Source organism: Phacochoerus africanus, chromosome 16, assembly GCF_016906955.1.
Source record: "Phacochoerus africanus isolate WHEZ1 chromosome 16, ROS_Pafr_v1, whole genome shotgun sequence".
NCBI lineage: Eukaryota > Metazoa > Chordata > Mammalia > Artiodactyla > Suidae > Phacochoerus > Phacochoerus africanus.
In genome coordinates this window covers 6662425-6689691 of record NC_062559.1, presented here as the reverse complement: position 1 = coordinate 6689691, position 27267 = coordinate 6662425, and the positions used below count along the sequence as shown (strand labels likewise).

The 27267-nt window shown below is 51.6% G+C and overlaps 2 protein-coding genes across 3 annotated transcripts in view; one reads left to right on the top strand and one right to left on the bottom strand.

Annotated features, from left to right (window-relative positions):
- TCAF2 (TRPM8 channel associated factor 2) overlaps positions 1-27267 on the bottom strand; it is a 68276-nt gene that overhangs the window by 33308 nt on the left and 7701 nt on the right. Inside the window, exon 1 of one of the 2 annotated variants that reach the window (XM_047763209.1) lies at positions 17571-17955. The exons of the other annotated variant lie outside the window; for it this stretch is intronic. The gene's annotated coding sequence lies outside the window, so the exon portion shown is untranslated. Of the gene's footprint in view, positions 1-17570; positions 17956-27267 lie in introns of those variants that run through there. 2 annotated transcript variants of the gene reach the window in all.
- On the top strand, positions 16540-21750 carry LOC125117765 (leukocyte immunoglobulin-like receptor subfamily A member 6). Its single transcript, XM_047763855.1, is given in 10 exon segments — positions 16540-16691; positions 17473-17589; positions 18684-18796; positions 18865-18996; positions 19298-19509; positions 19618-19912; positions 20131-20424; positions 20427-20558; positions 21580-21603; positions 21606-21750. Coding segments are annotated over 10 exon segments (1566 nt in total). The 3' UTR covers positions 21701-21750.

Below are 27267 nucleotides of genomic sequence, written 5' to 3'. Positions count from 1 at the left end.
GAAACTCCCATACAATATATCCTTACTGCTTGTCTACCTATACATTTTACTTTGTATCTCTGAACTCTTTACCTCTCAATTGGCTTTCCCCCTTTCCCTCTCTCCTTTGGTGACTTGGAGATTAGGAGAGCAAGGTGGGCTCAGCGTAATCACCAGGGTAGAAGGAAACGTGGAGTGAACTTTAGAGTCAGGCAGTACGAGAAGGACTCCACCACCCCCTGCCGGCTGCAAAGATGGAGAAAGGGGTCATGAGAAAAGGAATTCAGGCAGCTTCTAGACACTGGAACAGCACAGGAACTGGTGCTCCCCTAGAGTTCCAAAAGGAACACTGCCCTGCCAACACCTTGATTTTGACCCCATGAGACCTGTGTCAGACTTCTGACCCCAGAACTACAAGAAAACCAATTTTTTTTTTTTTCAGCCACCATGTTTGTGGCAAAGTATGACAGCAGCACTAGGTAACAAAACAGGTATCCAGGTGAAGGACAAGTTGGGACTGCAACGAGAGGACATGAGACTACCCAGCAACAGGTAAGGGCAGGGTGCTGGTGCCACCACTAGGCTGCAGTGACATAGGGCGGGGTCTGTGTTCATGGTGCTGGTCTCAGGGTGCCCTGTGGAAGGTGGTACCACGGAGAAGACACAGACATAGCAGGAGATGTGCCGTCCCCACATTCACAGGCATCGGTTCGGTGGGCTTTGAGAGGTTCTGTAGTCCCTGCCTTACTGCTCCATTCTTCCCTCACACCAGGGATTCCAGTTTGTCAAAAAGAGCATGAACGAGACTGATAGTAAAGCCTGGAAATGCATCCTGGAGGGGTCACCCCTTCCCACCCCCAGCACATTAATCAGGAAAGGGGTCTGTGGGGATCAGATACAACAGGAAAGGTACCAAGGACAAGCAGAGTGGGGATGGAGTCTGGTGCTGCTGGAGACAGAGAAACAGAGACAAGGGAGGGAGAGAGGTGGAGGAGGTGTAGACAGAGGGGGACATTCAGACAGAAAAGGACATGGAGATGCAGACAGGAAGGAGAAAGGCACACACGGGGAACCCTCACTCGTTCTGAACACTAGCTCCTGTCTGTTGTCTGCCTCTGGTGCCCCATCCTGGATTCTCAGGCCCATGTACCAAGCCGCCCAGCTGTTACAGGATTACCGAGTTACAAACTTGCAGAGATACAGTGAGGGAGAAAGCAGAGTCAAAGAAATGCAGATTCATGAAAAAGGCATGCACCTAAGGGCAGAGAATGATTTATAGGAAGTGAGCGGGACAGAGCCCACATGTGCTTGTGCACAGGTGATAGCAGAGAGAGACAGAACAGTGAGAGAGCAATTCGGAGACACAGAGAGGGGAAGGAAGAAAAGGGTAGAGAAGTAGAGAGAAAGGTGGGAGGTCAGGGAAGTCCTCAAATTCAGAGACCTGAGGGGCCCACAAAGATAGAGTAGGATGGTCATGTGGAGGTGGATGAGAGCCCCCCAAAGAGAACGAGTCAGAGAATCAGAGAAAGATGTGGAGATGGAGAGACGGCAGAGATACAGTAGAGCCATAGAGATGACAGATGGGTCATCGACAGACTGACAGATAATAGACGATAGATGGATAGATAATAGATTGATAATAGATAACAGGTAGGCAAGTAGATAGGTAGACGGTAGGTAGATAGGCTGATGATGGGTAGGCAAGTAATTGATACAGGGAGATAGATAACAGATGATAGATAAATATATAAATAGATGAGTAGAAAGATAAGAGATAGAGGATAGATAAATACTAGGTAGATATATAGATAGATAATAGGTAGGTAGGTGATAGGTACATAAGTAACAGATACAGGCAGATAGATAATAGATGATAGACAGGTTGGTAAGTAGGTGGATATATAATAGGTATGTAGGTGAAAGACAAGTAATATAAATTGATATAACTGATATAGATAAGTAGCTAGATAAGAGATAAATATAGGTAGGTAGCTAGGTGGATGGGTGGGTGGATGGATGGATGGATGCAGAAAGATGGGAACAAGACAAAAAAAAAAGTGATTCAGATAGAAGAAACAGACAGAAAACCAACCACTTACAGGGAAGAATTCCAAGAAAAAAGGACTGTAAAAAGAAGGTGCAGCATGAAGGACAGTGTGAGTAAGGAAGAGCCCTTCTATCTAAACTGCTCTTTATGGAATACAAAAATATAATACCTTTTAAAATTGCACCTCACAAAATCAAATACCTTGGAATACACCTGACCAAGGAGGTAAAGGACCTATATGCCGAGAACTATAAAACTTTAATCAAAGAAATCAAAGAAGATGGAAAGAAATGGAAAGATATTCCATGTTCCTGGATTGGGAAAATCAATATTGTAAAAATGGCCATACTCCCCAAAGCAATCTACAGATTCAATGCAATCCCTATCAAATTACCCATGACATTTTTCACAGAACTAGAACAAACAATCCAAACATTTATATGGAACCACAAAAGACCCAGAATCGCCAAAGCAATCCTGAGAAACAAAAACCAAGCAGGAGGCATCACTCTCCCAGACTTCAGGCACTATTACAAAGCCACAGTCATCAAAATAGTGTGGTACTGGTATCAAAACAGACAGACAGACCAATGGAACAGAATAGAGAACCCAGAGATAAACCCTGACACCTATGGTCAATTAATCTTTGACAAGGGAGGCAAGAACATAAAAGGGGAAAAAGAAAGTCTATTCGGCAAGCATTGCTGGGAAACCTGGACAGCTGCATGCAAAGCAGTGAAACTAGAACACACCCTCACACCATGCACAAAAATAAACTCCAAATGGCTGAAAGACTTAAATACACGACAGGACACCATCCAACTCCTAGAAGAAAACATAGGCAAAACACTCTCGGACATCAACCTCATGGATATTTTCTCAGGTCAGTCTCCCAAAGCAGTAGAAATAAGAGCAAAAATAAACCCATGGGACCTCATCAAACTGAAAAGCTTTTGCACAGCAAAGGAAACCCAAAAGAAAACAAAAAGACAACTTACAGAATGGGAGAAAATAGTTTCAAATGATGCAACCGACAAGGGCTTAATCTCTAGAATATATAAACAACTTACACAACCCAACAGCAAAAAAGCCATTCAGTCAATGGAAAAATGGGCAAAAGACCTGAATAGACTATTCTCCAAAGAAGATATACAGATGGCCAACAAACACATGAAAAAATGCACAACATCGCTGATTGTAAGAGAAATGCAAATCAAAACTACCATGAGATATCACCTCACACCAGTCAGAATGGCCATCATTAATAAATCCACAAATAACAAGTGCTGGAGGGGGCTGTGGAGAAAAGGGAACCCTCCAGCACTGTTGGTGGGAATGTCAACTGGTACAGCCACTATGGAGAACAGTTTGGAGATACCTTAGAAATCTATACATAGAACTTCCATATGACCCCACAATCCCACTCTTGGGCATCTATCCGGACAAAACTCTACTTAAAAGAGACACATGCACCCACATGTTCATTGCAGCACTATTCACAATACCCAGGACATGGAAACAACCCAAATGTCCATCGACAGAGGATTGGATTAGGAAGATGTGGCATATATACACAATGGAATACTACTCAGCCATAAAAAAGAATGACATAATGCCATTTGCAGCAACATGGATGGAACTAGAGACTCTCATACTGAGTGAAATGAGCCAGAAAGACAAAGACAAATACCGTGTGATATCACTTATAACTGGAATCTAATATCCAGCACAAATGAACATCTCCTCAGAAAAGAAAATCATGGACTTGGAAAATAGACCTGTGGCTGCCTGATGGGAGGGGGAGGGAGTGGGAGGGATCGGGAGCTTGGGCTTATCAGACACAACTTAGAATAGATTTACAAGGAGATCCTGCTGAATAGCATTGAGAACTTTGTCTAGATACTCATGTTGCAACAGAACAAAGGGTGGGGGGAAAAAATGTAATTGTAATGTATACATGTAAGGATAACCTGACCCCCTTGCTATACAGTGGGAAAATAAAAATAAAAATAAAAATAAACTGCTCTTTCTTCCAGGTCTACACCAGAAACCCTCTCTCTTAGTCCAGGGGGGCCCCATGGTGAGGTCAGGAGATAACGTGACCTTGTCCTGCAGTTCCCAGAAGTGAAACATCTGCTTATGGAGGTGGAGGCCCCAGGATTCCGGCAGAGCAGAGAGCAGAGCCACAACAGTACAGCCCAGGCAGACTTCCCTCTGGGTCCCGGGACCCCAGCCCACAGTGGGATCTATAGGTGCTACGGCTCCTTCAGTCATTCTCCCTCCAGGTAGTTGGAGTCAAGTGACCCACTGTATCTTTCTGTCACAGGTGAGCACATCCCATGTCTTGTGACTCAGACTAACTTGTAAGGCATGTCTGAGAGGAGCCCCAGATGGTGGTGGGGAGCACAGGAACTGTGGACACAGGGGACAAGAACAAGCCCCAGAAACAGTCTTCAGAAGTGGCCACATGTAAGACTCTAGGGTGTCCTAGCTTCTCCCATGACGGAGTTGGAGGGGAGCCTCCAACCCTCCTCCTTGTCCTGTGCGAGGTCTCCCTCAGGATCCATGCACCCAGGAAGATGCAGAGAGGGGCATGGCAGACCCCGGAGAGGGAGCCATCAGCCCATGATGGGAGATCACAGGCTGCACCAGGCCATCACCTTATCTATGTGCTAGAAACCTCTCCTGGCCTCTCCCGCACACAGGGATTTCCAGGTGGCAGAAGAGACACCTGCACCTGGGGAAGAATGTGTCTTGATCGTGAGCATCTTCACATCCAGAACCATCTTGCTCCAACTCTGCGACCTTAGCCCAGGGGAGGGAGGGGTCGTTCAGTGGATTCTGGTGGAAGGAATCACAGAGCTCCTGGCTGGCCCACCCTTAAGTGAGGTGTGTATGTGTGCACCCGAGTTCTCCTAGTTTACCTAGCTCACCCCGATATAAGTGCACATGGAGCTGGCATCTCCATCAAAATGCAGTGCACCTCACTGTAAGCCCTATCAGCTTCCTGCTTTGCTTCACGGAGTTGGGTTCTTTGCAGTGATCATTCCCAATCTTGAATCCACTCAACTGTTGAAGCTGACTCCCTCAGTGGCTCCCCAGTAGACTCAGAAGAAAATCCCAGCCTCTTCCTCTGTCCTCGACGCTTATGGGTTCTGTCACCTCAGTGTCACCCCAGCCAACCCCATCCTACTGTCCTTCAGACCCCGCAGCCACCCTGGGTCCCTCTTCTGGAGTATGGAGTTTAGTGACAAAGAATAAAAGATGGTCAGAACGTGTCCCGAAGGTTCTCCTGTGAATATTCAGGGATCCTCTACCTGTTTTCCAGGACACCTGGGCTGAAGCCAAGGTCCCCCTGAAGCCCAGCCCCCAGAGAGACCAGGTGGCCCATCCAGATGACAGCCACAAGAGTGTACGTTTCCCTAATTCTCAGGAAATAGGACCATCCCATAGCCTCAACTGGTACTGTGCTCACAGCTCTTGATGCGTTGAAGACTCTCTGCCCAGGTGAGGCAGGTGACTTAGAGCAGGAAATCGACAAAGCCAGCTGTGGAAAGGCTCGCACTCACGATCCCCACGTTTGCAGAAGGATGTGTAACCTCTCAGTCTGTGAGGTGCCTGTGCAGCCCCGCCCGGGAGAAAAGAAAATCCAATCATGTCATAGCGCGTTCAAGCGAGGCCAACATCCTGGCTATTGTGAAGAAGGAACACGGGGCTCACAGTGCAGAACTCAGGAGGAAGAGCTCGGCTGGGACTTCCACTGGACCTCACCCCTCACCCTGCTGTGTTTCTTTTCCCAGGAGCTCCCGAGCCAGACCTCAAGACAGGTAAGAGAGTAAGAACCCCCCCCGCCCCCAGCCCACAGGGAGGGGGCACTCCTGATTGGGAAACTCACAGCGTTCGTGAGAACTAAAGCAGCATCCCAGGTCCTGCTGGGGAGCTCTGGGCTCACCCACACGTCCACGAGGCTTTCCTACCATCGTCAGCCAGACTCACTCCAAGGGTCACTCGCTCTCTCGAGTGTCGCCCAGAGAGGGAAATTCCTGAGCTTCTGGGTCGTCCAAACACCCTGTCTCTGAAGGAGGGGCTTACTTGGGGCTCATCTGCGGGAGTTTCAGAGAGGAGGGCCCTGGTCATTACCAAGGGGAAAGGGGAATGGACTGAGGTTGAACCGCACGTCCCAACTCATCCCCGTGACAAACTAGAGAAGGACGTGGGCCACCGGATTCACGTGAGGCACAGTCAGCAGGACACACAGGGGATGAGGCCTGTTTTCATGGAACTCAGTGTGGGTGGACTGGATTACTTCCGAATTTCCTCTCCCCACCTGTCTGCGGGCCACATGAGGGCTCCCTCTCCAGGAGGTAAGAAGCAAAGGCACTTTAGTTACGCGGGGTGAAGGTGGTGCAGAAGGAAGGTGGAGGTTTCTGACACTGTCACTTGGCAGAAATATTAAAGGACACTCATGAGAAAGGTACCCAGTAGGTTCAAAGGAAATCTGCCAAGACGAGGGAGGGCTAAATGAGAGTCCTTCCTACCTGTGCGCAGCCCCAGGGTTCCTGATGCTCTGAGGACAACGGGAGAGGATCTAGACAGAAGGAACCACGGCAAAGTGGGAGGGAAATGGGCTCCGTTTCAGAGTTCCTGGCGGGGCGTGGGCCTGGCTCACATATGAAGAAGTCTGGCTCTCCCCTAGCCCCCACTCTCCAGGACCCCACTGGGGGGAAGTCCGTCAGGATGGGCATGGCAGGGCTGGTCTTCCAGGCTCTGCGGGCCGTGTGGGCCCTGCCCTGGTGGAACCGTGAAGGGAAACTGAGGAACGTGGACTGAGCGGGGCTGAGTGGATCAGACAAGACGGGCCTCACCTCCTGTACACAAGAAAGCCACTTTCAGGACCCGAGGAGAAGGAGCCGAGCAAGCTCGGTTCCACTGATGGACAGCATGCACGAGACTGTTTTCAGGTCTCTCCTGGGTCTTAGGGCGTTTGCACCCTTCCCTCTGCCTACTGCCCCTAATATTCCAGCTGGGGGGCTTTTCTCCTTCTTCCTCTTCTCCTCCCCTCGTCTCCCCCCCTCTCTCCTTCTTCTCTTTCTTCCTATTTGTCTCCTCCTTCTCTGTCCCTCCGCCTCATCCCACTCCTTTATCCACTTTCCTTCTGACACTTTTTCCCACGATGCTCTTTCAGTCTACGTTCTGCGATATGCGGATCCAAGACGACCACAGTAACCTCGATTTTTCCTCCGCGGCCCCTGAAAACGTCAACACAGAGAAAACCTCGACGTCGACCCTTTAAAACAAGAGTGAAAGCCTCCATGCCTCCGTCTGAGTCAGTGCTTAGAAACGCCTGTCTTTTAAGGCAAGTGTACTGTACCTGGAATGAGTCATTCTGGAAAAAACCATCGATATGAAAACAAGCGTGGATTTTTGATAAATGGGAGATGCAGTGCTGAAATTTTATCTTGTCATAACCATCGTGTCCCTCGAGGCCATCAACAACACGGTCCCTTCTCTGGCCGTAGACTCCAGCCTCTCTTCTGTTATTTCTTCAGAGTGTCCACAATTCCCTTCGGCCTTTGGGACATAAAGCTACTGAGCGCCTTAGTGTTAGAAGCAGAAAGACAGCTTCGTTTTGTTCAGATAAAGGTCCACAGCCGCAATGTTCCTACTTTACTTTGATAACCATGTGGAATTTCCAGTAAAACTGGCCACTGTTCAATGGATCTGCAGAGAAAAGATGTCACTACTTCTGGTCAAGAGAACATGGGGAGCGAGAAGTTTCGGATGGTAGAACACTTCCAAGATTGTACAGTATTCGCATACTTAGAAACCATTTTCCGGAGCAATTTTCCACACTGTAAGCACAAATATTTCCATCTCGGTAATGGCTGCAAACACTGTGGACGGATGGCTTTGCCAACAGGCCCATGAGAAGATGCTCAGCAACACTAATCATCAGGGAAACGCAAAGCAAAATCGCAGTGCGATTATCAGTTCACTCTTGTCATAGTGGATATCATCGAAAGCCCTCAGGTGACAAATGTCGGTGAGGACGTGAAGAAAAGGGAAATTTTGTGCACTGAAGGTGCGAATATAAGTTGGTGCAGCCACTGTGGAAAACAGTATGGAGGTTCCTCAAAAATCCCAGCAGTTATACTCCTGGGAACACACCCTTAAAATACAAACACACTAGGAATTTTCTTGGGGCCAAGTGGGTTAAGACCCTGCATTGACACTGAAGCGGTTTGGTCACTGCGGTAGTGCAGATTTGATCCCTGGCCTGGGAACTTCCACACGCAGTGGGCACTGCCAAAACCCCCACAAATTAGAAAAGATATATGCATTGCAACGTTCACAGTAGTATCGTTTACAATGGCCAAGATACGGAAACAACGTAAGCAACCATCCACAGAGGAAGGGAAATAGAAGACATAGTATATACACACACCATGGAATCATCCCCAGACACAGGAAAGAATGAAATGTTGCCATCTGCAACAACATGGATGGACCTGGAGGGTGTTATGCTTAGTGAAAGAAGGCAGATAAAGATACATACTCAATGAGACCACTTGCATATGAAATCTAAAAAATAAATGAATGAATATAACAAAATAGAAACCACCTCACACATATAGGAAACTAGTGGTTACCAGTGGGGAGAGAGAAAGTGGAGGCAAGACGGGGGAGGGATTAAGGGAAACAAACTACTATGTATAAAACAGGTGACCAATAAGGGACTATTTTACCCCATAGGGAAATACAGCCATTATTTTGTAATAGCTTTGAGTTGAACATAATCTATTAAAATATTGAACCACTGGGTTGTACACCAGAAACTAATACAACACTGTAAATCAACTATACTTTCTCTTTTCGAGTCAGTGAAAATGGTACACTATACAATTACCGTATGATCCAGAAATCCCACTCCTTGGCATATACCCAGACAAAACCACAATTCAAAAGGGAACAGACATGCCAATGTTCACAGAAAAACTATTCAAAATAGCCAAGACATGGAAGCAATCTAAGTGTCCATCAACAGATGAATGAATGCATTAAGAAGACGTGGTACAGGTATACAATGGAATACTACTAAGCCATAAAAATGAATGAAATAATGTCATTTGCAACAACATGGATGCAGCTAGAGATTGTCATACTAAGTGAACTAAGAAACAGAAAGACAAATACCCTATGATATCACTTACATGTGCAATCTAAAATATGGCACAAATGAACCTATCCACAAAACAGAAACAGACTCACAGATCTAGAGAAGAGGCTTGTCGTTGCCAAGGGGGATGGAGGGAGTGAGGTGGATTGGGAGTTTGGGGTTAGAAGATGCAAACTATCACATTTGGAATGGATAGACAAACAAAGTCCTACTGTGTAGCATAGGGACCTGTACCCAATCTCCTGGCATAGACCATGATGAAAAAGAACAAAAAAAAGAAATATATAGGCATTTCCACTGTGGTTCAGTGGGTTGAGGACCTGACATTTGTCCCTGTGAGGATGCATATTTGATCCCTGGTCTGGCTCAGTGGGTTAAGGATCTGGCATTCTCACAGGCTGCGGGATGTTTGTTAGATCCAGCTTTTTCCTTTTGGATTTCACTGCTCATTTCATACCACTCTGGTCAGAATTTTTTTTTTTTTTGGTCTTTTTGCCATTTCTTGGGCTGCTCCCGTGGCATATGGAGGTTCCCAGGCTAGGGGTCTGTAATCGGAGCTGTATCCACCAGCCTACACCAGAGCCACAGCAACGCAGGATCCAAGCCACGTCTGCAACCTACACCACAGCTCACAGCAACGCCGGATCCTTAACCCACTGAGCAAGGGCAGGGACCTAACCCGCAACCTCATGGTTCCTAGTCGGATTCATTAACCACTGCTCCACAACGGGAACTCCAGAAAACTTCTTGATATAATGTCCCTATTAAATGTACTGAGATTTGTTTTGTGTCCCAGGGTATGTTCTATCCTGGAGGACATACCATGTGCACTTGAAAAATACCGTATTGTTGTTTTTGATATAATGTCCTCTAGAGATCTATTAAGACCAATAGGTCTATTGCGTCATTTAAAACCATGCTGCCTTATTGATTTTCCCTCTGATTTGTCCATTGAGGTCAGTGGCTTGTTAATGTCCCTACTATTACTGTGTTATTGTCAGATTCTCCCTTAATGCCTGTTACTATTTGCTGCTTATATTTAGGTGCTCCCTATTGGCTGCATATATGTTCATAAGTGTAAAATCCTTTTCATGATCCCTTTATTGATATATATGTTATCATGGCATATATACATATCGTTGTATATATGGACCAATGCATATATACTAATGAGTGAAATATCCTTTACTTGAGCCTTTGAACATAGTGTAAAAACCTTGCCTTCTGTTACAGATTTTGTTTTAACGTCTACTTTATCCGATATGAATACTGCTACCCCTGCTCTCTTGTCATTTCTGATGGTGAAAAATATTTTTTCCATCCCCTCACATTCAGTCCGTGTATGTCATTAGGTCTAGTGAGACTCTTATGGGCAGTACATAGATGGGTCTTGCATTTTCATCCATTCAGCCACCCTATGTCTTTTGATTGGAGCACTTAATCCACTGGCATTTAAAGTATTTATTGATAGGTATATACTTATTGCCATTTTTATTACTAATTTTCTGGTTTTTTAGTTCTTCTTTCTTCACTTATACTTTTTGTTTCTTTCTTTGTGACCTGATGATTTTCTTTAATTTTGTGTTTGTGTTCTTTTCTCTCTAGTTTTTGTGTATATATGTATGTTTTTGATTTGGGCATACCATGGAGTTCATATATACAGACCTATGAATACCTACTTTTTTGGTCTTCTTAGGGCCGTAGGCCTAGCATATGGAAGTTCTTACGCCAGGGTCCGAATTGGAGCTATAGCTGCTAATCTACACCACAGCAACATCAATGCCAGATCCGAGCCACATCTTCGACTTACACCATAGCTCGCAGCAATGCTGGTTCCTTAACCCACTGAGTGAGGCCAAGAATTGAACCCACATCCTCATGGATACTAGTCATGTTTGTTACCTCTGAGCCACTATGGGAACTCCTATACCCACTTGTTTTAAATGGAATCACTTAAGTTTAAACATATTCTCAAAGCTCTTATTTACTACCCCCAACATGTTGTGATTTTGATATATTTTATTTTTATTTTGTCTTTTTAGGGCCACACGTGTGGCATATGGAGGTTCCCGGGCTAGGGGTCAAATCAGAGCTGTAACTGCCAACCTATACCACAGCCACAGCAAGGTGGGATCCAAGCCATGTCTGTGACCTACACTACAGCTCATGGCAATGCCAGATCCTTAATCCACTGAGCGAGGCCAGGGATCAAACCTGTGCCCTCATGGATGCTAGTCGGGTTCATCCACCACCAAGCCGCAACGGGAACTCCCTGATTTTGACATATTTTACATCTTCATGTCTATCCACTAAGTAATTATTTATTGTAGTTACAGTTGATTTGTGGGTTTTGTCTGTTAACCCTCATACTATCTTATTTAAGGCTTGATGCACAGCATTCACTATATATTTGTCTTTACCAGCATGATTTACCTTCTTTAGTTTCTCATTTCTTGTGGGAGCCTTTTCTATTTCAGTTAAAAACTACGATCATTCCTTCCTTCCTACTAGATCCCATGGGGACCTTTGCAGCCTTGGTTTTACAGAGCTGTTCTGCTGTCTCCAGGTGGATTTCAGTGAGAGTCACTCCACATGGAGCTGAGGTTGTGATGTGCTGGTGAGGTGAGCTCAGCTTCCTCCGACCTTAGCATCTTGATCTCCTCTTCTTCCTCATTTTAAATACCTCAATGCTCCGTGCTTGTATCATTTCTAGGCTTCTAACTTGAAGCTCGCTGATTCTCTCTTCCACGTGGTTTGCTCAGTTTCCAAGGCTTTCTGGTGTAGCCTTCATCTTGTGTATTGACCTCTTCAGCTCCAAAATTGATGTTTGGTTCTTTTTGAGAGTTGCAAGCTCTCTGATAAAGTAGCCTTTCTGTTCATGCATTGTATGCCTAAGTTCACTGAGCTACCTTCTGAGGGTTTTTTTTTATAGCTCATTTGAGTTTCCTGAGAGCTCTTCTGACTTCTCTAACAGTTACATCCCAAAGCTCCACGACTTTAAGTCGGCTTCGGGAGGGCTGTCATTGTCTGTTTATGGTACACAGTGACTGCAGTTCTTCGTGGTTCCTACTGAGTCGTCACTGTGCAGGGACAGTTTAGGTAGCAAACATCTTTCCGACTTGATTCTAAGTATTCAACAGCTTAGAAAGAAATTAGAGGACTTGCTTTTGTTTTCCAATAGGTGGCAGCAACATAGCACACATTTTTGGTTTCTCTTGCCTGAGCTGTCCCCGATTTTATGTGAGAGGGGGCACATCCCACCCTCCACTGTCTCTCTCAAAGGTTTCTCCCTGCGCCCTCATTATTAATGATTGTTCCTCTGAGATCACTTGTGCTCTGCTAATTCCAGGTCCCCGGGAGGGTGGGCCCTTTCACCGCATCTGAGATCTCTTGAGTTGCAGGCTCCACCACGGTGGAGGGGAGGGCAGGATCTGCTGTCTCCAGTGCTGGCATGGCACACTGTGGATGGGGAGCGGTAGGAATCACAGGAGTCTTCACGGCTGGTGGGACAGGATCCCAGTTACCTGGGATCAAGGGTACGGCTACAGTCAGGAGGCCAAGCTTTGGTGCCCCAGCGCCCTGCTGTGACCGGGTTCTCAAGGTTGGCAGATCAGCTGCTGGGGCCAGAGGCCTGGCATTGCAGGCACCTGCTCAGCTGCTCCCTCGGGTCTGCCCTCTACGTGTCCCATCCTCCTGCCTGTTGATGTACAGATATGGAGAGTCCTCTGGCCCCCTGGTGTGGTGGACAGAAGCGCCTCAGTGGAGTCTGGCTGTCTCACTGGTTGCAGACTGCAGGGGAGGGACGAAGGGGGCGTCTCCATCCACCAGAATGCGGGCCTCACGCTCCCCCCTTTGGTTTATACTCCGCCTGACATCGTGATTGCAGGTGGGGTGAAGCAGCTGTCAAAGGTAGTATTTTTCCATGGAATTATCCAATTGCTTTTGAAAAGACCATAATCTCCCCCACTGTACTGTAACAACCTTTTGTCATTACACTGGTGATTCTTTACATACAGCTTTTTGTTTTGTTTTTGTTTCTTTGTTCTGGCCCTGCCCAGGGCATGCCGAAGTTCCTGGGGCCAGGGATCAAACCTGTGCCACAGCAGTGACAATGCCCGATCCTTAACCCACCACGGAGCCACAGGGCAATTCCTAGCTTGTGTGTTGATGCCTCCTTCAGCTTCCCTGGGCAAAGAAACTCCAAGTGTCTCCTTCCGGCTCTGCGAGACAACTGGGTTTGTTCCTCCACAATACAGGCAAAGTGAATTTTTATGACTTTTTTGGAGGGTGGGGGTTGTCATCTCAAGGCTACAAATGAGGAAAGGGAGGCCAGAGTCAAGTAGCCTTCAACTGTTCTGGAAGTGATAGCACCAGAATTTATATTTAAAGTGTGTGTGTGTGTGTGTGTGTGTGTGTGTGTGTGTGTGTGTGCTGGTGTATGTGGGTGTGCTAGTGTGTGGGCTGGGGTGGCTGGTGTGTGTGTGTGTGTGTGCTGGTGTGTGGGTGTGCTGGTATGTGGGCTGTGTGTGTGGTGGGGGACTGGTGTGTGTGTGTATGTGCCGCTGTGGGTGGGTATGTGCTGATGTGTGTGTGCTGGTGTGAGTGCGCATGGACCCGTGCATGTGTGTGTTTTAATGCCTTCACATAGGAACTCTCGTGAGGGCCGTTCTTGTTTAAAACGTGAAGAATCTCTGCAGTTTGAAGTGGAAAGTGATACCCAGCATTAGTGTCAGAAACCCCTCAAACGATTCTCCAGGAGAGGGAGGTGCTCCGGCTGTGCACAGACACTGAAAATAAGGCAGAAACTGTGGGAGAATAAAGCCTGCCTTCCAGGGCTGGAGGAAGAGCTGTGCTTTCCTGTGGGAGCAGAAGACCACTGGGCAATCCCCGCCCTGAGCATCCCAGGCCTGTACCCCACCTCACCCCTTGCTTCACCCTATCTCTGAGGGCATCACGGCGTCTATACCCAACCAAGGCTGCGCGTGAAGGGCACCCTTCCCACCCACCACGGAACATCACCACCCTCCTGGCTTCTGAGCTCCAGGCCACACGCCCGTCTCCAGTTCCCCTTCCACACAGCATCTTTCCAACATCCATTTCAGCATCTGTCTGTTCCTGCTCAAAACCCTTCCATCCCGCTCCCTGTCTCCAGGGTAAATTCCCAACTCTTCTATCTGAACTTGACCAAGGCTGTTCATGACCTTGTAGACATGTCACTCCAACCTCCGTGCTAACTTCTGCTTCCCTCCAACCAGACCGCAAGAGTTACAGCACAGATACACACACACACGTGCACACACACACAGACTCATACACTGTCACATTGTGAGCAATTTAATACATTTGCGTTTTCCCAGATCGGCTTTTCAAGAACCAGTGAGTCCTAGCAAATCCATTCCCAACCCCCAGCTGAGCACCCAGCAGGAGAGTAAACCTCAGGTTACTTCTTTGTATTTCGCTTCACTAAACGGTCCTGTGAGTGCGAAGGGCTCTGCCAGGACCACAGGATAAATCCGTAGAACCGTCTGTCTAACATTGTCTGACACATACTAGCAGAGTTCAAGCACGGTTCATTGGTCTATATACACTGCATTTATCTCGGCGATTGCGATGCAGTGAGACGTGATCTTCGTGACACAATCTGACCCTGACAGTCCGTTTCTTCTGGAGTCCTTAGATCTTAAAGCCAGAATCCAGCGGCCCTGCATGACGGACAGCGTCATGGGACCAGCTACCACCTCCCCTCTTTCCTCCTTTTCGGACAGTGCCCGAGGCTCCAGGGATCTATGGAATGCCCTTTCTTCCCTAGAAGGATCTCCTTCTCACCCCTTAGGTCTCCTCCCCCGCAGAAAGCCTTTCCTTAAACCATAGTCTACCGGGGTCCCCCACTGTTCTCCGACTTCCTCTTATTGCTCTTGGTAAATAAACTAGCCTTTCACTGCCCATATGCTGCTAGCTAATCTGAGTTCTCAGAACACAAGATACGGGTTTGTCTGGATCACAGACGTATTTCTGGTGTGTGGCACCGGTGCCTCGCACATAGTAGGTGCTTTGTAATAATCTATGGATGAACTGACCAAAAACAAGAAGTACATTCCATTTGGGGCTAAAGGGAAAGTAGGTTCTGAGTCCTATTTAGAGCCAGCCCATCAGGGGCCGACTCGGGATGGGAAGCTGAGTCCCTGTTCTCTTTGCGCAGGAGTTCAGGCCAGGCAGAAAGAGTCAGGACTCAGATGAGACCTCAGATCTGGGCTGAGATAACCCCAGAGGGCTTGCAGTCCCCTTGCTGTGGGTCCCCAGCTGTGGGAACCCAGGTGGGCAGCTGCAGCCTCTGCACCACACCCTGGGCATCTGTCTGTCCTCCCAGATGACCCATGGCCTCCCCACTGGCCCAAGGGAAGGCATTCAGATCTGGAGCAATGATTTCCATCCTCTCTGCTTTCTCTGCATCGGTCACGTGTGGAGAGTGGGCAAGGGGACACTCGCCAGCCCCAGTTCATGGGGGAAACTCAGCTCAGGCGGTTTATCTAAGCACATCCACATTCCGTGCACTACGGTTAAGTCCCCGAAGCCATAGCTGGTTGGTGAAGTGGAGTCACAGTGAGGAGGTACATTCAGCTCCAGCTTAGGAGAGGCTGGGGCACAGAGGGACAAGGGACAGGTGACTCCAATCAATAAGGAGCCCCCAAGCCCAAAGCTGGAGTCTGCCTGGGCCACAGCCCAAAGACAGCACAAGAGAGCCCACCATCCTGGGTTCCACTTCCAGGCTGGGTGACCTGAGACCCACGATTGACCTCTCTGAGCCTCAGGTTACTCCTCTGCACAACTGGTGGGGTTGGGGTGGCACCCACATGCTGTACGTCAGCAGTGAGGCTTAGAGGAGATGCGTGCACAGACCCCAGCACGTGCCTCCACCCAGGCGGGGATCACGACACCGCATTCTTGGTGCATTCATGACATCACTCTGCCCAAGGTCCTGGAAAGCGCCAGGCTTCCTGATGGGGTCTCTGTGACCTGCATCCTGCTGCTCTCCCTCCTCCTCCTCCTCCTCCTCCTCCTCGTCCCCCACAAGCACCAGAACAAATGGCCCAGGTCAGGGGAGTGGACGAGGCAGGGATCGGCTCTCCCTGAGAGGGGAGACCTCACTCCAAAGACACACGAAGGGGCTTCTTAGGACACCACCCGAAGTGGGACACTGACAACATGACCGTGCTCGGTTTTGAGAACCCGCAGATCAAAGCGTCCGACGTTCCCAGGACGTTCTTGTCATCCCGTCTCTCGCTCCGTCACCGGGGACAGAGATCTGGGATTCTCAGGAAGAGGGACTGTGGTGGGGATGGGGAGGGCGTCCCTCATCACGGTCGCAAGGGGCACCCGGCACCCGAGGAGAGACCATGCTGGAGAGGGGGGGGAGCCTCCCGGAGGTGTTCTTGTCAACAAGGAGCCAGGAAGCGTGGGGAGTGGGCGCAGGGGTGAAGACCGAGGAGGGTGCGGAAGGGGTTGGGAGAGGAGATGCCTCGAGTCAATACAGTAGGAATAAAGGGAGCCAAGTTACTCAGTGTCTATGACGGGATTTATAAACGTGCAAAGGGATTTGACGAGGATAAACTCTGAGGCGTTCCGCTGGATTTGGAAATGGAAGTATAACCTCATCTTGAAAAAATAATCTATATGTGGAAACTGAAAAATAAAATGAATGAGAAGAAAGAGCGAGAACAAACTCGTGGTTCCCAGTGGGGAGAAGAAGCGGGACAGAGGCAAGATAGCGGTAGGGTATGAAGAGATACAAACTACTGTGTGCAAAATAAATACAAGAGCGGACTGTCCGGCACAGGGAATGTAGCTGATGTTCCACCAGGTCAAAAGGAGCAGCATCTATTTAAAAAAACGGGAAGCACCACGCACCACCTACTTGGCTCCTCTTCGTTGCTGGCGCGTCCGTGTCTCGTACGAGAGGGACACAAAGAGTGTGTACTGGACAACAGAGCTCCTGAGGCCGAAGATCCTGCAAGTGGGGTCTAAGAGGCAGACCCCTTTTTATTCACACCGAGGGCCCTAGAGACGAGCCCATGCCTGCACTACAACCCCCGCCCTCCGTCGCTCTGGTCACACGTTCCTCTGGCCCCTGGATTTAGATGCGGAGGAACCACACAACCACGGGTCTCGGGTGTAACCACGGGCACGGGGTCCCCCTCTCACAGGAAGCCCACCCCAGCCGCTGTGTGAACCTCAGGGTGAGACACCTCTGTACTGCGTTTTATGTTGTCAGATCTATCACCTCTGTGCTCACGATTCACAATTATTCCCAGCCTTGCTTCTTTCCTGAGGACCAGCCTCACATGACCAAGGACCTGCGAGCATGTCTACCTGTCCAACCAGCAGGCACGTCAGGGTCGCCTGGACGCATCCTCAATCTCTCCCAAAGAGCTGATGTTCCCTCAATGTTCTTGCCTCCAAAACATCCAACAGTTGTTCTCAGTGCTTCCCTTCCCCATGTTCTCACGCCGATGTCTAGAGTCACAGATGGACGGACGGAGTTTTCTGTGTTATGTGTGCACGTGTCTGTTGGTTTTTCCTGAGCTCCAGCTGCCGGGGAACACAGGAGTCGTTTCAGATAAACATGGTGATTCGCTAGTTGTATACATAGGCTAGACTCAATGTCAAGTGTTCACGAGATATTAACGACGCCCAGGTCTTAGAGCCACTTTCCACCTCCACAATCGGCATCAGCTACCGTGAAAACAGCACGAGGGTATCTCGAGAGCGGAAAAACCACACTTTAGTCTCTCTGGTAAACGGACGTTTCAAAGGAACTTTTGAAAATGGGGAAGAAAACCCTTTCACAGTGTCACTGCTCAATTCGAAAGGCTGTGGGTGAGGGACAGATATTTAAATGAAGGCCAGGTTTTCTCAGTAACGTGACTCACTGTCCCCTAAGTCTGAGGACAAATCAGAGGAGGAGGAAGTGGTTCTGTCCAAGAAACCAGGTGCACCGAGAAGGCATGAATGACTGAGGGGCTTGTTCCCAGGAGGGTGGTGTAGATGCTGTTGCAGGAAAGGAGAAGTCAGAGGAGGGCGTGAAAAAAAAAGCCACAGACCAAGCTGAGAGTCCTGTTTCCTTCCCTCATGCCCTTGACTGCTCCTCTGCACTCACGGCCGCGCTGACCTGCACTGAGCTGCACTTAGACGCTAGAGGGGCAGCTCTAGTGACCTGAGCTCTGCAGGGCAGCGGGAACCGGCGTTTATCTGAAGCATCTCCAGGACGGGTGACCCCGGTCCACACGGAGGAGCCACAGGGAGGTGCTGATGGACGGGCAGAGGAGGAAGGAGACCCCAAGGGGAGGCTCTGAGAGGGAGGACATGCCCTGGTCCCCTGTACCTGGAAGGGGCACCAGGTTTGTCATGGACACAAGTGCCAGGCTCCCAGGAAGAGGCAGGTCCCCTTCCTGGGGGGCTGCTGAGGCGACATCCCCGTGACAGGGAGGACCAGCCTCCAAGCGGCCACACCCTATGGTCTGTCTGTCCTGAGGGCGCCGTGCTCTCCTCCATCTGCACAGCCTGGACCCCCACGCTCCCCGCCCGGCTCTGCCTCGGTGAGATGCGGGGGGTAGGGGTGGGGGGAGCCCTGCTCCGGGAGGGACCCGCCCCCGCCCCACACCAGCCTGTGCTCTCAGGACACCCAGCACGCGGCGGGGGCCTGGGCACGAGAGGTTCTGCTCGGAGTCCAGGGCGAGTCCTCACGGGTACTCTCCTCCAGGGCTGAGTGTGGGCCTGGGGACCCAGGTGCAGGCAGGTGAGTCTGTGCCCAGGGGTCCCAGCGCCTCCTCTCCTCCGTGGGGACAAGGGGCCACCCCCAGGCACTGGGCGTGGAGACGGCAGGGAGGGGCTGAAGGATGGGGAGTCAGGGAGCGTTGGGCTGAGAGCTGGGGGCCTGGGGGTGGGGAGGCCTTGCGACCTGGTCTCTCATGTCCTTCCAGGCACCCTCCCCAAACCCATCCTCTGGCCTGAGCCAGACCCTCTGGTCACCTGGGGGAGCCCTGTGACCATCTGATGTCAGGGGACCCCGGGGGCCCAGGAGTGCCATCTGTATGCAGAGGGAAGGCCAGCTCTAGGGGACAGACTGAGGCCACCAGAAGCTGGGGACAAGGCCAACTTCTTCATCCCATACGTGACCCAGGACTACGCAGGGAGCTGTCACTGTTACTATATCAGCCACACTGGCTTGTCAGAGCCCAGTGACGCCCTGGAGCTGGTGGTGACAGGTGAGAGGACACTCAGGGGGCCCAGCCTCAGGCTCTGCCCTCAGGCAGGGGTCTGCTCTCAGAGTGGGTCCGTCTCACAGCCCAGCCCTGGGGGAGCTGAGGGACTGTGAGCCCCGGGTAACAAGCTGCCTCCTTCTCTCCTAGGAGCCTAGAGCAAACCCGCCCTCTCAGCCCTGCCCAGCCCTGTCGTGGCCTCAGGAGGGAACGTGACCCTCCAGGGTGGCTCACGGCAGGGATGTGACAGGTTCATTCGGACTAAGGAAGGAGAACTCAAGCCCTCCTGGACTCTGCACACACAGAGATACCCTAATAGGCAGACCCGGGCCCTGCTCCCGGTGGGCCCCGTGACCCCCAGCCACAGGGCGACGTTCAGATGCTATGGCTGTTTCAGAGACAAACCCCAGGTGTGGTCACCCCCCAGTGGCCCCCTGGAGCTCCTGGTCTCAGGTGAGGAGGGCCCATCCTGGTCCCAGAGGCTTTGGGGCCCCAGGCAGGTCCCTGGGGGCTGGCTCAGAGCAGAGCCCCGTGTGAGGGGGTGGCTGGGGGGGGGGGGGCGGGGCTCCCGGACCAGAACCCAGAGTGTGAGAGACAGTGAGACCTGGGGGCCGGGGGCACAAGGGGGTCATGGGGGAAGCAGCCCCTAACCCAGGGCTCTCTCTCCCCAGGGGGCTCTGGGAAGCCCTCCCTCCTGACCCCGCAGGGCCCTGTCGTGGCCTCTGGACAGAGCCTGACCCTCCAGTGTCGCTCTGCCATCAGCTACGACAGGTTCGCTCTGGCCAAGGAGGGGGCACGGGACCTCCCCCAGCGCCCTGCCCGGCAGCCCCAGGCTGGGCTCTCTCAGGCCCACTTCCCCCTGGGTGAGGTGAGAGGCCTCCATGGGGGCCGATACAGGTGCTGCGGTGGACACAACCTCTCCTCCCTGTGGTCGGCCCCCAGGGACCCCCTGGACGTCCTGGTGGGCTGTTCCTGGCCGAGTTCTCCATGAGTCCCGTGACCTCAGCCCACGGGGGCACCTACAGGTGCCACGGCTCACTCAGCAGTGACCCCTACCTGCTGTCACATCCCAGTGACCCCCTGGAGCTCGCGGTCTCAGGTCAGGGGACCCTGACATTGTCCTGAGCTCAGGCAGCCCAGGACCCTGTCCCCTGAGAGCTCCTGGCTGGGGTGGGAGTCAGGAGACCTGCCCCTCAGAGGCCCTGCCTCCCCCGGGTCTGGAAGGGGCCGGGAGGGCACCCACCCAGAGGGTCTTGGGGAGGACACAGGGCAGGTGCAGGGAGAGTTTAGTGAGGCAGGGACTCCAGGGGCAGCCCCAGCCCCCAGCCCCTTCCTGGCCTCTTTCCCAGGACCCCTGGGAGCCCCAGCCCCCACCCCCAAGCCCCAATTCAACAACGGGGGAGTCTCGGGGCCCATTTGCTCATGGGGCGCACAGGCCACCCCACAGCAGTTTTGAGTCTCGGAGGAGCTAATGCTGCTCAGATGCTCAAGGACAGGCTGGGTGTCCAAGGGGGTGGGGTTGAGCAGAGACGTGGGGGGACCCCAGGGCTCTGAGGGGGGTGGGTGAAGGTGGTCATGGGGAGGGAGATGTGGGGACCAGCCCCCTCACCTCCCATCCTGACCCCCAGGAGGCTCCCAGGATCAGCCCCTCCACCCCCCGGACTCAGGCCCCCACAGGGGTCGGTGTGGGTTTGTGGAGGAGGGGTCCATGGGGGCAGAGCGGGGTCACAACCCACTGACCAGCTGAACTTCCGGTTCTCAGGGGAGGGGCCCCAAGTCTGCCCTGTTGGAGCTCAGTCAGCACAGGGTCCTGACCCCAGAAATGTCTGAGACAGTCACACAGACAAGAGGGGACACAGAACCCAGGGAAGGGCTGTGGGTCCCCAGCTCCGCACTCACACCCCCACTTCGTGATTCTCAGGACCGGCAGACACCACCCGCCCATCACACCACCAGCCAGATCCCACGAGTGGTGCACAGGAGGAATCCTCAGTTACGGGGCTGGGTCCTCGGGTTCATGGCCTATAAAGGGAGGGGCTTCCCAGGATTTGGGGGGGCCTGGGATCTGCCCTGACCTCTGTGACCTCTCTGCCCGCAACCCCTAGCCTCTGCCCCCCAAGACGACACGGTGGGGAACCTCGTCCGACGGCCGCGGCCGGCCTGATCCTGTTGGGCCTCGGGATTCTGCTCTTCCGGGCTCGACACGGCCGTGGAGGAACCCGAGACGCAGCCAGGAGCTGAGCACAGAGGCCGCGGGGCGCCGTCCAGAGGGGCAGAGCCTTGGCCATGACCTGATGGGCCCCGGAGGTTCTGGAAGAGAAGCTGCGGTGCTGCGAGAACCGCCCGCGGAGACCGTGGAGGGGGAGACGGGGTGTGGGTGCGGGGGGAGGACTGGGGCGTCCCTGGGCAGCGCTCTGCCTCCGCCAAACCGAGGCCTCTCCTCCTCCATGGACGCCTCTCCCCGACGGCCTGTCTTCTCTCACCTGGGACACGAGGCGCAGCCCACACGCCAGGTGTGTGCCCACACCTTACACACCTGCGTGCCCTGGTCCACTTCCATGTAATGTGTTTTGCTTTATTTTTAATGCGCATCCTCACTGCCGCGTGCTCGTGGCCACGATAGATCCCTTCACTCAGAAATAGAATATGGGTCATGTAACGGAATAAACGGATGAATCTGTGGCCTAATTTGGAACACATTCATTCAAAAGTATTCCCTAGAACCCTCTCTTGCCCCGTCAAGCCTTCCTTTCCCCATGAGATGACACCTGGTGCTTCTCCAGAAACACGTGCACTCTGCAGGAACACCCTGGCGTCTGGGGTGACAGTCAGGTGCTGTGCTGATAAACAGACTTTAAGAATATAACATTTTTGGAGCTCCTGTTGTGGCGCAGCAGAAATGAATCCAACTAGGAACCGTGAGGTGTCGGGTTCGATTTCTGGCCTCGCTCAGTGGGTTAAGGATCTGGCATTGCCGTGAGCTGTGGTGTAGATTACAGACACGGCGCGGATCCCACATTGCTGTGGCTGTGGTGTAGGCCAGCAGCTACAGCTCCAATCAGACCCCTAGCCTGGGAACCTCCATATGCCGGGGGTGCAGCCCTAAAAATACAAAAAAAAAAAAAAAGAATATGTATTTTTAAAAGGTCATGCTTGTGGCCTTTGTCTGTCTTTAGAATATCTCTTCCTGGCCAACATCGAGGTGCCTGTGCGAATGCACTGATAGCAGAGATGGGAAGTAGTGACAAGAGCCGTATGATGGGCGTTCCCATCAGGGCTCAGCAGAATCAAATCTGATGAGTATCCATGAAGACACAGGTTCGATCCCTGGCCTTGCTCAGTGGGTTAAGGATCCGGTGTTGCCCCGAGCTGTGGTGTAGGCTGCAGACGGGGCTCGGATCCTGCGTTGCTGTGGCTGTGGCGTAGGCCAGTGGCTACAGCTCCAATTCTACGCCTAGCCTGGGAACCTCCATATGCCACAGGTGCAGCCCTAAAAAGACCAAAAAAAGGGGGGGAGGTTGTGATGATGCAGCTGAAAGCACACCTCACAGATGACGACGATGCTGGGCACAGCCGTGTCATTTACACTAAGCATCAAGATGAGATCATTTCCACTTCAATTTGATGCCCTGTGTTCATGAACCTATGATGCCAAAATCCCAGTGCATCCCCATGAAAGGGAAAAGATAAAGCAAGAAAAATGTCAACTGTGGGAGAAAACATTCAGTCCTGTGCGTCCTAATACATACTCGGCAGGAGGACTAACTGCTCCCATCCGCCTGGGACGTAAAAAGTACCAATCAAAAGGAGGAGACACACGGCTCCAGCCCACCGTTTTATAACCCAGAAGAACACGTGGGCATAACTGCACGTATCCATGGGTGAGACTATGGACAGAAGGGTGGTTACCAGTAAAAACCCAAAAGCGAATCTCACCAAAAAGGAACCACTTGGCGCCCACACGCGACGGAGTTTTGCCTGACAGAGAGTCACAAACTTCAACGCTCACGCTCCCGGCGACGGACGCCCCATGGAGCGCGATGGGCAGCAAGGGAAGACTGTGAGAGTGTGTGTGCCCGGGGCTCCAGCTCATCCAATTCAAAAGGAGACAACAGGTCCTCCTGGGGCGGGGTTTGGTCGAATCCCATCAAGAGAGGAGGGGCAACACCACGTGGCCCCCGTGGTTGTTACACACCGGGCGAGGATGTGCTGGCAGGTGCAGAGCACAGGGGCTAGAACACCGGCCACGCCCCTGCGGACGCACCTTTGGGGACGCTCGTCTACCCCTCATCACGGGGAAGTGGTGGGCTCTGCGCCATTCCCTGTCCCCACGTGCACACAGTTCAGTGAGGTGGGGCTGGAGCAGGGTGGGACAGCCACGCCCTACACTAGTGACCAATTTGCAACAAGCGGCGGTGGATCCGGGACAGCAAACCCCTCACACGCTGATGCTGTCTTTTCCTCACCTGCCTGATCAGCATCCCCTGAGTTCAATCGGACGCTGAGCTGCCGCCCAGGTGAGAGACTGGGACTCTGAGCAAACACTTTGCCCAACACCAGGTGGCATGCAATGCAGGACTGAGCCTGGGTCCCTGTGAGATGACGAACTTATCCCACACCAAGACGCTCACTTGGGATGGGGGCCACCCCATGGGCAGGCGTGTGGAGATCACAGAAAGCTTGGTTCCAGATTCGGCATCATCAGGTGCCTGGGTCTCCTGGCTTGGGGGCGGGGAACACAGAAAGGAAAGAGCTCTTGGGAAGAGAAAAGAACGTGTCCCTTTCCTGCAACATCCCTGGGTCAAGGTCCTCTAAGGAGAAACTAAAAAGAGCCAAACAAATAGAAAAGCACAACTGCAGAGGACGGGCTACATAATCGAAGACGCAGGGCCCATGGGTGCCCAGGACAGCGCATTCAGGATGTGGCATTCCTGTAGCTGTGGTGCAGGCCATAACTGCATAGCCGGCTCCATTCCTGGCCTGGGAACTTCCACTGTCATGGGTGGACTGAAAAAAGAAAGAAAGGAAAGGAAACGCAGGCGCCCCTGTTCAAATCTCAAAGCAGGAACCTCAGAGCAGGGGACTCAGGGTGAAGCCCTGTCTGTCTGCACAGCTCACCCCCCAGGAAGCCAGCGCTGCAAGAGGCAATGGCTATCTGATACGCACCCCGAGGTGCAGCCCAGTGTTTGCTGAGAGCCCTGTGGGTGCCTGGCTGGGCACCCACTAGAAGACTCCTCGAGGAAAACATAGGCAGAACACTCTGACAGAAACTGCAGCAATAGCTTTGTGGATCTACCTCCTAGGGTAATGAAAATAAAAACGAACATCAACAAGTGGGACCTGATTAAACTTAAAAGCAGAGTAAAGGAGATCATGAAGACAATGAGAAGACAACCCGCAGAATGGAAGGAAACCTTCGCAAAACAAGCAACTGACAAGGGATGGCACAAAATCTCATGCGGCTTTATAGCAAAAAACCCCCCCAACAACCCAATCAAATATGCACAGATCTAAACACACTTCTCCAAGGAAGGCATAAAGACGGCCAAAAAACCCAAAAACAAACAAACAAATACCATGAAAGATGCTCAACATCTTGATAAATATGCTTGATAAATATTACAGAAATGCAAATCAATACTACAAGGACGTACAACCTCACACAGATCAGAATGCCCATCATCAAAAAGTCTACAAAATATCAGAGTTCCTGTTGTGGCTCAGCAGTAACCCGACTAGTATCTATGAGGATGTGGGTTCGATCCCTGGCGCCATTCAGTGGGTTAAAGAATCTGGCACTGCTGTGAGGTGTGGTGTAGGCAGGTAGTGGGATTCTTAACCCACTGCGCCATGGGAACTCCAGCATCTTTGGTTTATCTATTAACATTTTTTTTCCTTTTTGTCTTTTTTTTTTTTGCTATTTCTTTGGGCTGCTCCGCGGCATATGGAGGTTCCCAGGCTAGGGGTCGAATTGGAACCACAGCCACCGGCCTACGCCAGAGCCACAGCAACGTGGGATCCGAGCCGCGTCTGCAACCTACACCACAGCTCACGGCAACGCCAGATCGTTAACCCACTGAGCAAGGGTAGAGACTGAACCCACAACCTCATGGTTCCTAGTCGGATTCGTTAACCACTGCGCCACGACGGGAACTCCCTCTATTAACATTTTAAGAAACAAGAGTAAATGAGAGTTTTGCTTCAGTTCCCAGAGCCTGCACAGTGACAAGAGGTGTTTCAAGTTCATGCTGAGCCCTTGGGGCAACCAAGAAACATCCAGAGCCGCGCCCTCCTCATGAGGCCAAATAAACCCTAGGATGTGCCCAAACAAAGATGTAACACAGATTTTTTTTAAGCCTTAAAAGGATACACTGAACCACAAAGTCACTGAATCAACTTCGAAAACAGAGTCAGTCTCGAAAGAAAGCAAAGCAAATCTCATCCCTAACCAGGTGACTCTGACATGCCTTGCACAGTGAATCCAAACCAGCCCTCACTCAGGTGGACTAGCAGGGACCAGGGCCGCCCTCACACACCGGAGAGAGGCGGTGGCGGGGGCTCTGCACAGCCCTGCTTTCGACAGCAGTCTGGCCCCTGTGAAACAGAACGGGTCAAGGGTACCTGAGGCTGGGCGTTCCCGAGGGGCCCAGCGAGTTCAGGGCCTGGATTTATCACTGCTGTGGCCCGGATGCCATCCCTGGCCCCCGGAACCTCTGCAGGCCATGGGCATATAGCCAAGACAGGGGGGGTGTTTGATGGTGGAGTGCCATGACTTCACCCAGCGCCCACCCCTGTCACAGCTGCTGTGCCGCATGGATACCGTCCCCAGGAGAGAACTGGGCAGCCTTTGGTCACGTGACTGCAGCTTGTGCCCCCAGGGAAATAAGTGGCCGCTCCTCTTCACCTGGGAGGGGGAACAGTACACATTCACACTTGGCCCAGGGACAAATGCACCCGCCCGCGGTCACAGCACAGCCCAGAGACCCTCAGCACTGGTCCATCCGCAGATGGCATCTTATTAACAGGGCCTAAGGAGGAGAGGGTGGGGGCACGCTGGCTGCTCTGGGATAGACTCTATGTGCTGGGAGTACTGGGAGATCTTTTTTTTTTTTAATTTTCCTTTATTTTAAGGGCCACACATGCAGCATATGGAGGTTCCCAGGCTAGGAGTCGAATCAGAGCTACAGCTGCCGGCCTACACCACAGTAACACAGGATCCGAGGCTTAAAAAGCCAAAAGAGGAGGATGGGATTAAGATGGCAGAATAGAAGGACTGGAGCTCAACTTCTCTCCTAAAAACAACAAAATTCACAACCAAAGGCTGAGCAATCTTCAACCAAATGAACCGGAAACCTTCAAAAAGATATCCTACTCCAGAAGACAAAGAGGAGGCCACATCAAGAGGTAGGAGGAGCAATTACTCGATATAAACAACCCCATACCTCCTGGGTGGGAAGCCCCACAGACTGGAAACTAACTGGCTCACAGACTCACCTACAGGAGTCAGAGTTCTGAGCCCCACATCAAACTCCCACGTGCGGGGACCTGGCACTGGGAGAAAGAGCCCCTGGAGCATCTGGCATTGAAGGCCAGTGGGGCTTGTGCGCAGGAGGGATTGGGGGAAACAGAGACCCCCCTTCTTAAAAGGTGCACACAAACGTTCACATGCACTGGGTCCCAGGGCAACTCAAAGTCTCCATAGGAATCTGTGTGAAACCTGACTGCAGTTCTTGGAGGACCTCCTAGGAGAACGGGGGTGAATGTGGCTTGCTGTGAGGGAAGGATATTGAAGGCAAGGCTCTCAGGAA